General features: G+C 30.1%; 1 protein-coding gene across 1 annotated transcript; it reads left to right on the top strand.

Moving 5' to 3' along the window:
- Positions 1-2671: 2671 nt before the first annotated feature.
- On the top strand, positions 2672-13352 carry LOC113855839 (mannosyl-oligosaccharide glucosidase GCS1-like). Its single transcript, XM_027487468.1, has 22 exons — positions 2672-2818; positions 3042-3115; positions 5256-5507; positions 5830-6004; positions 6343-6429; positions 6573-6641; positions 7639-7735; positions 8422-8504; positions 8655-8762; positions 9187-9308; positions 9509-9616; positions 9705-9778; positions 10289-10414; positions 10523-10590; positions 11113-11262; positions 11386-11436; positions 12184-12240; positions 12370-12519; positions 12617-12708; positions 12816-12925; positions 13015-13078; positions 13161-13352. The coding sequence occupies exons 1-22, from the start codon at positions 2672-2674 to the stop codon at positions 13303-13305; spliced, it is 2409 nt and encodes an 802-aa protein (XP_027343269.1). The 3' UTR covers positions 13306-13352.
- Positions 13353-13426: the final 74 nt, after the last annotated feature.

The raw sequence follows: 13426 nt of genomic DNA, 5'->3' as shown, positions 1-13426 counted from the left end.
AAAACTGCTTGAATAATTTTGTAAGTGCTTCGTGCAAAGTTTAAATTGTTTTAAAGGATTAAGGAATGCTTATTTATTATTTGATGGATGTTTAAAAAACTGCGTGAAGAATATTATTTTCATTATTAGAAGAAAATGATTCATATCAGTCTGTAAATTTGATTTTAAGTAATTAAAATCAATAAACATGTATAAAAAACTATTACATTAAAATATAAAAAGAATAATTCTTTTAATAAAACTCACTGCCTTTAAGAAGTTAAAATCCACCTTAAAAACTATGTCCACAAAACTGCCGCTAAAAAGTTGATAAACATTCCCCTTTTGGATGAAAGGTATGAACAACTAGTAAAACTCAGTTGTTATTGTTTTCATTTGACCAAAACCAATAAAAAATAGCAGCATGTCCTACTTTGTAGAATGGAATTAATGATGGGTCATGGAGTGCACATGATTGTCTATTACAAACAGAGGTAGTAGAGACCACGTTCCATGCATGAAAGCTATAACACCATTGGAAAAAAGAATCCAGCTAACTCTTTAGTACACGACCACTGAAACCCATAATGTTAGTAGTTGGTTTACATGCACTACCCCAAAATCCATGCATAATGAATGTTTTCAAGTAAGACCTTTTAACATGTTCAGCATTTCTCGGAGTCCCCCCACGTAAGCCCAACTGGTCTCGTATCAACCCACTCCAGTTATTACGTAATTGGTCAGAATCCGAGATACCCAACCCATGATTTAGAAACCTTCTATCTTATTGTTACTTCAAAGATAACCAGGGAAACGTGGGGTTCTATGCACCAGCAAAATCCAAATATGGACCAAAAACAATTTCATTTAATTAAAGGAGTGTCAAGAATTTTGTTTTTTAAATCACAAACAATCTCTATTTTTATCGATTGATCCACATATTCATGGTAGATAATATACTCCTTTAAATTATTCAACAATGAGAAAACAATTTGGTCCAATTAAGTCGGTTTAACTAGCTAAAATATAAGATTTCAATACTGAATTTTAATTAGTAACCACCCTTATCTATCTAATTATATATAATGTGTTTTTGGATCAAGTTAGGACTTTTTTTTAGTTTGAATATTTTTTTTTTAACTCGGCTTAATGAGACTTGAAGTCAGTACTGAGTCAGGTGATTTGTTTTATGACCTCTAAAATTATTATCTTTATCCTCCAATAAATGAAAGTAACCTCAGTTAGTTCAAGTATTTAAATAAATTTTATCTATAAAATATTTTTACAGTAATGTAAAAAAATATGAATGTGAAAATATATTTACATAAATTTTATTTATACATTTTTTCACAGTAATGTAAGAAAAACGTGAATGTGAAAATATATTAAGATTGAAAGTGTAGAAAATGTAAACATGCATTAATTGGTTTTGTTGGGTTTTGAGATGTACCCACAAATCAGAAGTTTCGGAACAAGGCCAGTGCATGGCCCATTTCTCTTCGAACTGCCAGGTTAAGGCCCACTGACACATTTCGTCTCTTCTTAGTCCATAGATACCTGAAATTCAAGCAAGCTCACTTTCTTTGGATTTGTAATGCATGTAAATTGAAATATATATTTTTTAAGCTATTCGACACTTGCATGCCAATGTCACTGCAATGAAATTTGTGGAATTATATTTATATATGACTTGTAATGTATGTCATAGAGTATGAGCGTGCAAAGCCTAAGCTTGAGGTTGAGGTGCAACAGGGAGTAGTGAGGAAGAGCTTAGTTCGATGATTTTCAGATTATTATTATTATTATTGTAAAAATTTTCAAATTTTATCAGTTTCACTAGTTTTCTTACTTCTAAATTTTTTTTATAAATATTTCATATTATAATTCCTTTATAAAAGTCTGTATACAGCTCAAGCTGCTTTCTTAATGCAAAAAGACAACTTTGAAAAAATTATTACTTTATGAATTTTAAATAAATATAGACATAATAAAATTACACGTACTAAAAAAATATTAAAACATCGTTTCATTCTTAAATTAGTGACTATTCTATTATATAAAAAGTGGATTAACAAGTTTAATAATTATTTGGTTAAAAGTAACACGAAATGCACTTGCATGCATCTTTTCAACCACACGGAAGGCCAAGTCGTATTGAATTTGTGTACCCTTTTAACGATGTGAAATATCAAAATGTTTGCTTATTTTAATTTTTAAAGCCTTTTCACTATGGCAACTTGAGAAAAATAGAGAAAAAAGTTTTTATTTTTTTAAATATATGTCCATATTTATTGTTAAAAATATTAAACATGTCTCATCATATTTTTAAATTATTTTAAAAATAACATTGAATGAATTTTGAGAGATAATACGATTAGTTGAGTTACGACAAAAACTTTTTGTTGCTTATTATCTGCTATTTATTTTTATATACGGAATTTATTGTTTGTTAGTTCCAAGCCAGAGATAGTTTCTTATTTTATCGGGTGTTAAAAAATCCATAAAATGTACACGAAAATTATCACAAAACATGATCAAGCATGATTGTTATTTTTTCTATCTTATTCATTTCTAATAAAAAATTTAGAAATAATTTGCTTGAATCCTTGGTGGTTAATTTGAAATGAAAGGGACGAAGATTGATGGAGATATAATATAATGAGTGATTAGTGTTCTCCAAAATTATCCGAAAATGGATTGGCACAGAGAGAGAAGGGATCTGAAAGTGGTGGTGGCTGCCGTCGTCTTTCTCCATCTCGTCTCCAATTCCGCCGCAGAATACGAGCTTCCTCGCGTTGTGACGCCGTTTCCTGCCCCGAAGATTATGGACCTTCCTCAGGTCAATTTTCAACTTTTTATTTTTATTTTGCGCAAGATACGAGAAAAAATTAATAATTTAAAAATGAAAAAAAGGAGAAAATTTTATATAATTTTTGAAATTGTTAATAAATTTTAATTAATAATAAAAAAAGTGTTAGAAAATGTATTATTAAAATTAGTCTTTTATTTTTTTTAATTTTGGAAATTGGATGATTTTGAGAATGAGTGGGTGTTGGGGGCAGTTCGAAGGTGGTCACAAGGAGAGGCTGTATTGGGGAACTTATCGCCCTCAGCTCTATCTGGGAATTCGCGCCAGGTACCAATTATAAAATCATCTTACTCCATAACATCGTAATTCATCTTCTCTTTTCACAGGAAATTAATTATTTATGGCTTTTTTTATTAGTAAAATTTCATTAATAAAATATTCATTATTTTCTTATAAATTTAATATAATAAATATGTATTTTTTTATGATAAATTCTTAAATTTAACTCTAAAAACTGAAAATTAACAATAATTTCTATTTTTTGTTAAATTTAATAAAAATAATTGTATATCATAAAAATTATAGTGTATTTTAAAATATTTATAACAATAAATGATTGACAATTTATACATTAAATGAATCAATATATTTGTTTATAAAGATAACATGTGAATGCATTTTTAGCATAAATATTATAATAAATAAAAACATAAAAATTAATAATCAATGTATTGAAATGATTTTTTATTTCTCATAAAAAATAATTATATTTATTTTTTAATTAAAAAGACAGGAAGGAATACTGTTTAAGTCCAAGAAAAAATATCTAACAAAATTACTGTTTATGGTTTAAAAAAGTTTGAAAATTATTTTATAGTTGATCTTAAATATAAAGTAATTAATTTTTTGAGATAAAATAAAAAATTAAATGTTTTCTAAGAATTGTATGTTATTTTTTAAATTTTAATTTTGAAAATTTTATTTATAATAAAATATTCTGTTGGAAAAATATTTTAACATTAAATTTGTTCTGAAAAATAATCATATTCAAACATATACTTATTTTATTTGCAGCGAAATGACAACGTAACTATTTTGGTGCTTCAAGCTGCAAGCAGACTTGAATTTTTTTATAATTATGTAACATGTAAAACGAGAAAGTAAGAATATATTGAATTTAAAACGAATTACGTTTAGATAAATTATGTGATACTCTTGAAAATTTTTAGTATACCATACATGAAAAATTTTAATTAGTAATATTTAGATATGTGTTTAAATAATAAATTTATTTAATAATAAATTATTATATTTACATTAAAACTAAACAAATTATAATTTAAAAATGAAATAATAATATTTTATTAATATATTATGTTATAAATTTTTTATTTATAATAAATAAAAATTATTTAAATATGAATTATATTTTATTCAAAACTAAAAAATTATAAAAAATATAAAAAATAAAATATAATAATAATAATAATAATAATAATAATAATAATAATAATAATAATAATAATAATAATAAGATTATGTAGTAAATAATATAAATTTAAAGTGACTATTTTTTATTAGTATAAATTTTTTGAGTACGTTATTCATATAAAAATTTCAGAGTACCATAAAACACACCTTAAGTTTATTTAACATTTTAATTTAACTCAAAGATAAATGTATTATTATTATTATTATTATTTTATTTTAAACACCATCAATTAGAGGAATTGTATTCTAAACATGTTTGGATATGATTAATTTTGGATAAGCTTTTTTTAAGGTTGAAAACCTTTTTCCTAAAAATATATATATATGTTTGGCAAATTATCAAAATGATATATATTTTTTCTTCAATCACATGCAAAAAATTTAGAATTTATAATTAAAAGTTATTATATTATTTTTTAGATAAATTTTGGGTTTATTTATTTTATAAAATATTGTCTATTTTATTTCTTATTTATTATATAAACCTTTGAAAATTGAAAAAATGTAAATAAAATGACATATTTGTACCTAAAAGTGAAACAAAAAATTAGATAAAAATATTTTCTAAAACCGATTAAACTCTTTATTTTTCTATTTTATTCTCAATAAATAATTGTTTAAGATATAAAATCAGCTTCTACAAATAACTTTTTTTAATCTTTCTATAAAATTAAATAATTCAAATGAAAATAAATTATTATTGTATCTAAATATCAAATTAATTTCATAATTAATTATAACAGTAATCATTATGTAATTTTTGTTTCATAACCACAAATTGTAGTGTTGATGATGATGCCCAATTGAATTTTTTTTTGTTTTTGTTTTTCAGTTGTATAGAATTTGACTGATTTATGCCTGCAAATTGTGCATCATACACTAGAAATGGTTAACAACATTTGACTCAGCAAGCAAGCATTATCACATTTTGTTTGTTTGTTTTATAATTTTGGGGCGGGTGGTGTTTGGATTTCAGGACTCCAAAGTCTTTAATTGCTGGAGTAATGTGGATTGATGTAAAGGACGGCAGATATCACTTACGTCATGTTTGCAGAGAAGAGGATGGCCTAAGTACTTATGGTTGGACAAAGCACAATGGACGTGATTTTGGACATCAAGTACTGATTGACTATGGCATGACCTTAACTACTGAGTTTTTAAAGTCAATAGAGGAAGGCAGTGGTTATGGAGGGGATTGGGTTGTTCGAATTAATGCACAAATTGATAAGTAAGTGATGTTATCAACTTCAAATCACTTTCATATAAGTATTGGGGCAGAGTAATTTTGTTTGTAGTTTTTTCTCATTGCATTGTAGATGCTAGTTGGTCTGTTGAAGTTAGAGATGCACTCATGGCACTGGTTAATTTTAAGTAACTTATAGCTTTTGGTTTGACTTATTTGCTGAATTAATGATAACATTCAACCTGATAACATTCATTGTAATATTTCTGCTTAAATTTCTAGTTTCCTTATATGAGTCTGTGCATCATAGTGTTGTTCTATTTAGTAACTTTTATTGAGTGCCTTTGTTCTTGTGGTCCAACCTCAGGTCCAAGTGGAATGAGGATTTTGGGAGAGGTGCCCAGCTTTTTTTCTATTTGGCTGATGAAGGTGGTAATGTTCTAAATTTAAGTAGAGAAAAACTGAACATTCATGAGGATTCTTTGCTTGCATCTGGCTCTCGAGCAGACATTGGAGATTGGCAGCTACATTTAAAATCTAAGGTAATGCTAGGATTATGTTACTTGTACTACATTTTTTGGTGTTTATGGGTAACTAGTCTAACTACACTTCCTTGAATTAGAGTCCAGACCACAATTCCTGTTTCGTTTTTCGAAACAATTCAATAATATGATAAACCTATGACTACGAATCTCCAAATTTTAAAGTATAACACGTCCTTATTTAGTATTTTAACTACCGAGTTCAAAATTTCCAGACCTTTTTCCTTTGACCTTTGATTAGCTCATAAACCTTTTCCTCTCCTTCCCTAATGTTAACAATCTATAACCTTATGCTTGATAGTAACCCGTTATTCACTTTCCGATTGCTTTTTGTTTAGGATGATTTGGAGCTGCATTATTCTGGATTTCATACACCACACTTTCACAATTTATCTGATCTTGTTGAAGAAAATCTTGCATCACAAGTATGTTTGGGTATTTCAATTCAATTTATATGGTCATATAATTTTTCATGTGCTGCAAGATTATGTGGTTATGGAGATTACTTACTTATTCATTTATTTTGGGTTTTGCCTTGACATCACTTCTTATGTGCATGTCTTAGTAGATAAAAAAGCATGCCCAACTGCAACTGTCCGATTCATCAGATGATTCTCCAAATGTGTTAGTTTTTCAGGTAATAGAGCATATACACTTTTGTAAGACTCTATTGGGAACTTTATCAAATAAGAAAAGTCGATATACAAAAAATGACAATATCTTTATCGGTGAATTCTTCTTTGGAATAATGGTTTCTATTAGAAGATAGAATCTGAATGGATGATTACAGATATCTAGGACTTTGAGAATCTAGTCTTTGTCTCTCCTCAACTCTCTTCTCTTACACTTTCTCAAGAACAAACTCCCTTTCCTTCCTACATTCTATTTAAACCAATATAACTCCCCAACTAATAACTAAATCTCCTTTATACAATGTTTCATTAACAGAGGGAGGCCCGCAAGAATTGGACCTAACACTATTTCTCCTATGATGTACCTTAATGGGAGGTCTAAGACTTGTTTAACAATTTTAATGTTTAATTTGAGTTCTCTCTCTCTCTCTCTCTTTATCTCTATCTTTCTAAGAACACATTAGGTGAGAACATGAAAAAGTTAATCTAGACAACTATTCATGGATGATATAGATTAGTTCCTCTAATGCTCTCACTTTGGTGAGGGTTCACTTACTCTGTTTAATTATTTTTTATGGATATTGAATTTCATTAATCTAATTGTTGGATTGAAAACTCTCATTAGGTAGATCAAGTAAACAAAATTTCATATAATTTAAAAACTACTTCGTACTGCCTGTATGCTTGGATTTGCATAAAATTTCACTACACAAACATATAACAAGACTTTCGAGCGTTAAAAATAGGCATATATTAAGATTTTGGATGTCGGACCAAACATGCACTACATCAATCAAGTTCATTTTAACTTATATCACATTTTTTAAAATATAATTAAATGTCAGCTATAAGATTACATATTTATGAATGTCTAATTTATTTAAAATTTGTTAGTATGATCACTAAAATAATATCTTCCATGCCATCTCTTTAACTACTCTTGAAAGCATCTTTTCTTATGGTTCTGCTATCATATGTGCTCATTTTTTATTCATGCTGCAGATTATTGGTGGATTTTCATCCATATTAGATACTATATTTATCTCTGGAACTGGTTCAGAAAGTTCAAGAGTGGAAGAGCGTGTTAGTAGGCTTACAGGTTTTTTTTTCCACTTCTTTATAGTGTTTGTACAAAATATGCATGTATATTTATCTGTACTTCCTTGCAGGAGTTGGTCATTGCTTTTCATTTGATGGGCGTTATAGGAGCATACACTATTGTGTGCCTAATTTATGTTAATAAATGTCATGACTGAAATTTGGATGATATGTCTACTTTACATTCAAATTCATTTCTCTGGCTTTTGATTGGTCAAGTCTTGAATTAGGCAGTCATAACTTTGTGCCAGGAGCTATTAGGCAGTTGTTTTAATTTTAACTTCGCATTAGGTGGTTATATGTGACGGTGAGTGTGTGATAGCTGTAGTGCGATATAGGTTGTGTGACAGACTTGTAGAAGGTAATTAAGGTGCTAGTTTGTTATTTTTGGTGCTTTGGAGGAGGAAATTCCTTGTTAAGGGGAAACCCATTTTGATGTTTCATGTTTGTACTCAAATTTAGCCTAAAAACCAGATAACTTCTATAATTAATTTAGAATTCAATGTGTTTATTTCTTTAGTTCAACAACTTTTGGTTTATCTCTTAGGATTATTTTGCATTAAATATTACATATTTTAAAAAGAACAAGGCTACTCTTTACTGAATTTAAAGAATATTTTATTCTAACTGACATTAACTTGCTAATGCGAAGTCTGTGTGTAACTGTGTTCTTCTGCTGGATGCCAGGAACCTCACTGTCCAATCAACTGAAATGTAAAGAACAAGCATTTGATGAGAAGTTTGAGAAAATTTTCAATTTGGCTGAGAAGGTACTAAGTTCTTTTTTACTCTCTCAAATTCAATGAGTTATTCTTCTTGTTTGGTCTTTTGATGTGTCAAGTTTCATTTGATTGAGTAAATTCGGTTAGAAGCTTATCCTCAATAGAAATAAATTCTTTATCATAGTAGTGGATTTTCAGGTGAATTCAGAATCCATACCTGTTGGTAAGGCTGCTGTCGGAAACTTATTAGGTGGCATCGGCTACTTCTATGGTCAGTCAAAAATTGCTCTTTCAAGAATCCTTAATGTAAGTTACTTTAGTTTATTATTTATAGTTCTTATTGAGGAGTCTGCGTATGCCATTCCTCAACAGCATATAACATGACAAATGATTCTCATAAATATGAACATAATTTTTCATGTTTTTATTTTCTTCTTGTAAAGAAGAAATTTAGAGATGAGAAAAAATTGAAAAAAATTGAAAGAGTAGAGGATTGCTAACCAACAAGGAGGATTCTGGCTAAACCAGTTGCTTGGTCTGTATTAATTTTCAGCAGTTTGCCTTATTCCTCATAAACTTCTCATCCTAACAGTGTTGCTTTGCTCATTAATTCCTGTCAGTGACTTCTATTTTCCGTTTTACACATTCATATTGTCATTTTTGTACTTTTGATTAGCCACCAGAAGTTTAGAACTCGGACAGATACACAGTGGGTTGTTTTCCTTTGCAGCTTAGAGAACATGTTAATTATTTATCATATTGGCCTGCTGAGCTTTACATAGCTGTACCCTGTCGATCTTCCTTTCCAAGAGGATTTTTATGGGATGAAGGTTTTCATCAACTTATAATCTGGTTAGTTTCTTGTGCTAATAATATCCTTCATGACCATCATCACTACCATTGTTATTATTATTTGTCTTGTTTGAAATTCTGTTTAAGTGTAGAAAAATGTTATATTTTCTCGACTGCACAAGACTTACTGGTAGTATTTAACAAGCAAATAGTCTGTGATCTGTAAATACGCTTTATATTCACTTGTGCACATTTACCAGGCGTTGGGATATACATATTTCTTTGGATATCATTGGACACTGGTTAGATTTGATGAATGTTGATGGATGGATACCACGTGAACAAATTCTTGGGGCTGAAGCACTGAGGTGTAGTACAGAGCATTTTGATGTAGTGATTGCAGTAAATTTAAAGTGATTAGCCTTCCTATTGACATAGATTCTTCTGTACCTGCAGTAGGGTCCCAGAGGAATATGTTCCTCAGCATCCAACGAATGGAAATCCTCCGACTCTGTTTTTAGCCTTAAGTGGTATATGTTAACGTTCCTTTTCTATTTCCCTCCCTTTTTATATTATCTTTTCTATATATAGTTTTATTAATCATTATTTCAAAAAGAAGGCTACAAATATGTTTCCATTACTGAGTTAAAGCTAGCAATGACTTAAGGCTTCGTTGCATGTGTTAATTTTTCCCTATAGGGAAGATAGGTAGCAACTTCTTGCCTGTGTTATTTGTTCTCTTCTTGATAACGTATCTTTGTAACTCTCTTTTCACATTCTTGATTTAACTTTGGAATTATGTATAATTGATCTGTATTTGCTTCAGATATTTCTGAGCAATAAATTTATGAACAGTTTGACTAGTTATATGAAGTACATTATAGCTATAAATACCACTTTAGATCAGGAGCATGGATAACATTGGTAATGTTGAATACTTGCTGAAATATATTGGTGCTGCTGGAAACTTCTATATATGCTTTATAACAGATACGAAGTTTCTATAAAAGTACTGCTACATTAAAAATCTATTTTTGTAGATATAATTAATGGTTTGAAGAATAATGACTTTACTGCAATGGATAAAACCGAGATCTCTCTATTCCTGGAGCGTGCTTTTATTCGATTAGAAGCATGGTTCCAGTGGTTCAATACAACTCAGTCAGGTATATGCTATAATGCACTTGTGCTCTGATTGAGCGCTGGAAATTGATTTTTTCTTTCTGACCCCTTTTTATCATTATTATTATTATTATTATTATTATTATTATCAGGGAAACAGATGAGCAGCTACTATTGGCATGGACGGGACAATAGGACAATACTTGAGTTAAATCCCAAGGTTCTAATATGCATTCATATTTACTTTTCATTTCTTTCGGTAATTGTCTATAATTTTAATCTGAACTATATAGATATCTCAGCAGATTAACTTGACCATACCAACCATTGGCATGCTTCAAACAGAAGCTAATGGTAAGGCAACCACAGATGGGATTTATTGAAAGATTGCTATTACAACAGGCCAAAACCTGCATATGCATAGAGCTGCAAACACAGTTGTTCTAGATTTCTTGTCACTTTCTGTCTTTTACGCTCTAGGTAGTCAATTTATTTGGTGGTACTAACTGGATAAACAGGACTTATTTTTTCCAGAACATTGAGCCTATTGGATGGCTTTCTCTCTTGTTACTAAAACCAGGAAGTCATATAAACACAGGCACCAGATGAGCTTGAAACCTGAATTTTCACTTGCAATTATTTTGTTCTTTGAGCTATTACATTATGTTGTTCACTTGTAATTATGTTGTCCTTAATGAAGACAATTGTTCCAGAAATACATTATTTCTGACATTTTTTTCAGACACTGTCCTCTGGTTTGGATGATTATCCGCGTGCTTCACACCCTAGTGCAGATGAACGCCACTTGGACCTTAGATGTTGGATGTTACTGGCAGCAGATGCTATGCATTCCATTGAAGAATTGTTGGATAAGGAAACCAAACCTGGCAAGGTATAAATTTTAAAAATAAATTCAACAGTAATATAGCAATGCATTGTAAATTTTTGAGGTAAAAATAGGCAGCAGAAAGTTAAATCACCTAATTTAATTGACATATTGAACGAAATGATGCAGAATTATGGTTCTATTGCTAAATTGCTATCAGATGTTGAGTTATTGAACCAGGTACCCCCGCTCCCCCTCCTCTCCCTCTTCCTTTCTTCAGAGTTTTTGCACTTCTTTGCTCTGGGTGATGCTGCATTGTATTTGTACAGGAGTAAAAGGAAGTGAAGATATAGGAGAGAGAAATAAAAGGGAGGAAGAAAAGAAAGAGGAAAGAAAACAGTGCATACAGCTATAAAGTTAGTAGAATTAAAAATAACATGGAAAACAAATTACTATTTTGTGGGGAAGTTTTTTTTTTCTTTATTTAGGAGACCATTTAGTTATTTATTTTTTTATTTTTCCTGAAAAATGGAGGATCAAGTGTTCCAATTTGGCAAACAAGTTTTTTCCTTTTCTCTGTATATAATGAAAATGAGTCTCATCTGGGGGAACCTTGGGTTCTCGTCTAACCCTTCTTCGAACTCATTAGTATGAAATTATTGAGTAATGTGAACTTCTTAAGAACCCCTGCATATACATGTATGAAACGTTCCATTATGAACCCATTGCATGTACATGGAATATTTTTTGCATGGTCTCTCTTGGCAATTTAAGTTTCCAACCGTGATTCCTGAATATACTGTGGATAATTGATATAGTTTAATATAGAGAAAATAATCTGATTTTTTTTTTATTTTCCAATGGTTTTTAAATTGAAAGCAAAGTATGTAGTTGACTTGCATCAAATGTTTACTTGGTGACACTCGAGGAGAGTCAATTAGTTACCATAATTATGTCCATGCCTAATTTGTGCTTATGTCCATACAGATGCATTTTGATGATGTAAACGGTGCTTACTTTGATTTTGGAAATCATACAGAAAAGGTATATTGTCTAGTTATTTATGTTTGGTATTAATATGCATACTGTTGCAAGATTAACAATGCATGGGTTCCCTATTCATGAGAATCATGCCTGAGAATGAGATTTTCTTTACGTGCTTAACCATGCCAGGTTCAACTTAAATGGAAAGAAATGGAGGTAGGAGCCAATCACACTGTTCACCAGCTTGTCCGGGATGTTTTGGAGAAGCCTGTATTGAGATTGGTTCCTCACATTGGTTATGTTAGTTTATTCCCGTTCATGGAGAGGATCATTCCATCTGTAAGTAACTCATGTATTCTCAATATCATGATTTTCTTATGCTAAGTTGAATGATTTCACGATTAGAATCATATTTTAATGTGACTGTCTCTTTCAGGGATCATGGATTCTGGAAAAGCAACTTCAACTTATTTCAAACCACAACCTCTTTTGGACTGACTATGGGCTACGTTCTCTTGCCAAAACAAGGTCTACACTATAACCTACCTCTAATCCACTTTTAATATATTTAATTCGGGTTACTGTACTCAGCATATGCTGATTATAGTGAACCAAAATTAATTATTTTTCCACAGCACCTTGTACATGAAATTCAACACAGAACATGACGCTCCATATTGGAGAGGTACAATTTGGATAAACATGAATTATAGAATTCTTGCAGCTCTCCACCATTACTCTATAGGTAATATGAACATGCCTAGGCAAAATATTTGCAAATATTCTGCTTTATTTATACCTTACTGAAACTAATATTTGGGTTCAATGTTGTAGAGAACGGACCATATCAGGACAGAGCTAAAGCCATCTACAAAGAATTGAGAAACAATTTAATTAGGTATTGTATGACTTTGTTTGGTAATTTTGTAATCTTGTTTTAAGATTATCGCTTTTAAATAATATTTTCCATCTTATTGTAGAAATATAGTACGCAATTATCAAAAGACTGGATTTTTGTGGGAACAGTACGATCAGATTAACGGAAATGGAAAAGGGGCACATCCATTTAATGGGTGGACATCGCTTATAGTATTAATCATGGCGGAAGCATATGATGTAATTTAGAATAATTACATTACCCAAGCACTTCAGTGGAGTATTCAAATCATGAAACCAGCAATATCATCACAGGATGGCCATTTAATTTCTCATGAAGCTATCATACTGCAACATAGTATAGTAACCG

This window comes from Abrus precatorius, unplaced genomic scaffold (genome assembly GCF_003935025.1).
Source record: "Abrus precatorius isolate BTA unplaced genomic scaffold, Abrus_2018 Scaffold11, whole genome shotgun sequence".
NCBI classification, from domain to species: Eukaryota; Viridiplantae; Streptophyta; class Magnoliopsida; order Fabales; family Fabaceae; genus Abrus; species Abrus precatorius.
The sequence above is the reverse complement of the archived record's forward strand: the minus strand, read 5'-3'. Positions and strand labels throughout refer to the sequence as shown.

What these genes read in the sequence shown, in the direction of transcription:
- LOC113855839 (XM_027487468.1), top strand. Translation starts at nt 2,672, where the DNA reads ATGGATTGGCACAGAGAGAGAAGGGATCTGAAAGTGGTGGTGGCTGCC. An exon ending in AAGAAAATCTTGCATCACAA is followed by an intron (nt 6,430 to 6,572) that starts GTATGTTTGGGT and finishes ATGTCTTAGTAG; the next exon opens with ATAAAAAAGCATGCCCAACT. An exon ending in TGGAGAGGATCATTCCATCT is followed by an intron (nt 12,520 to 12,616) that starts GTAAGTAACTCA and finishes TGTCTCTTTCAG; the next exon opens with GGATCATGGATTCTGGAAAA.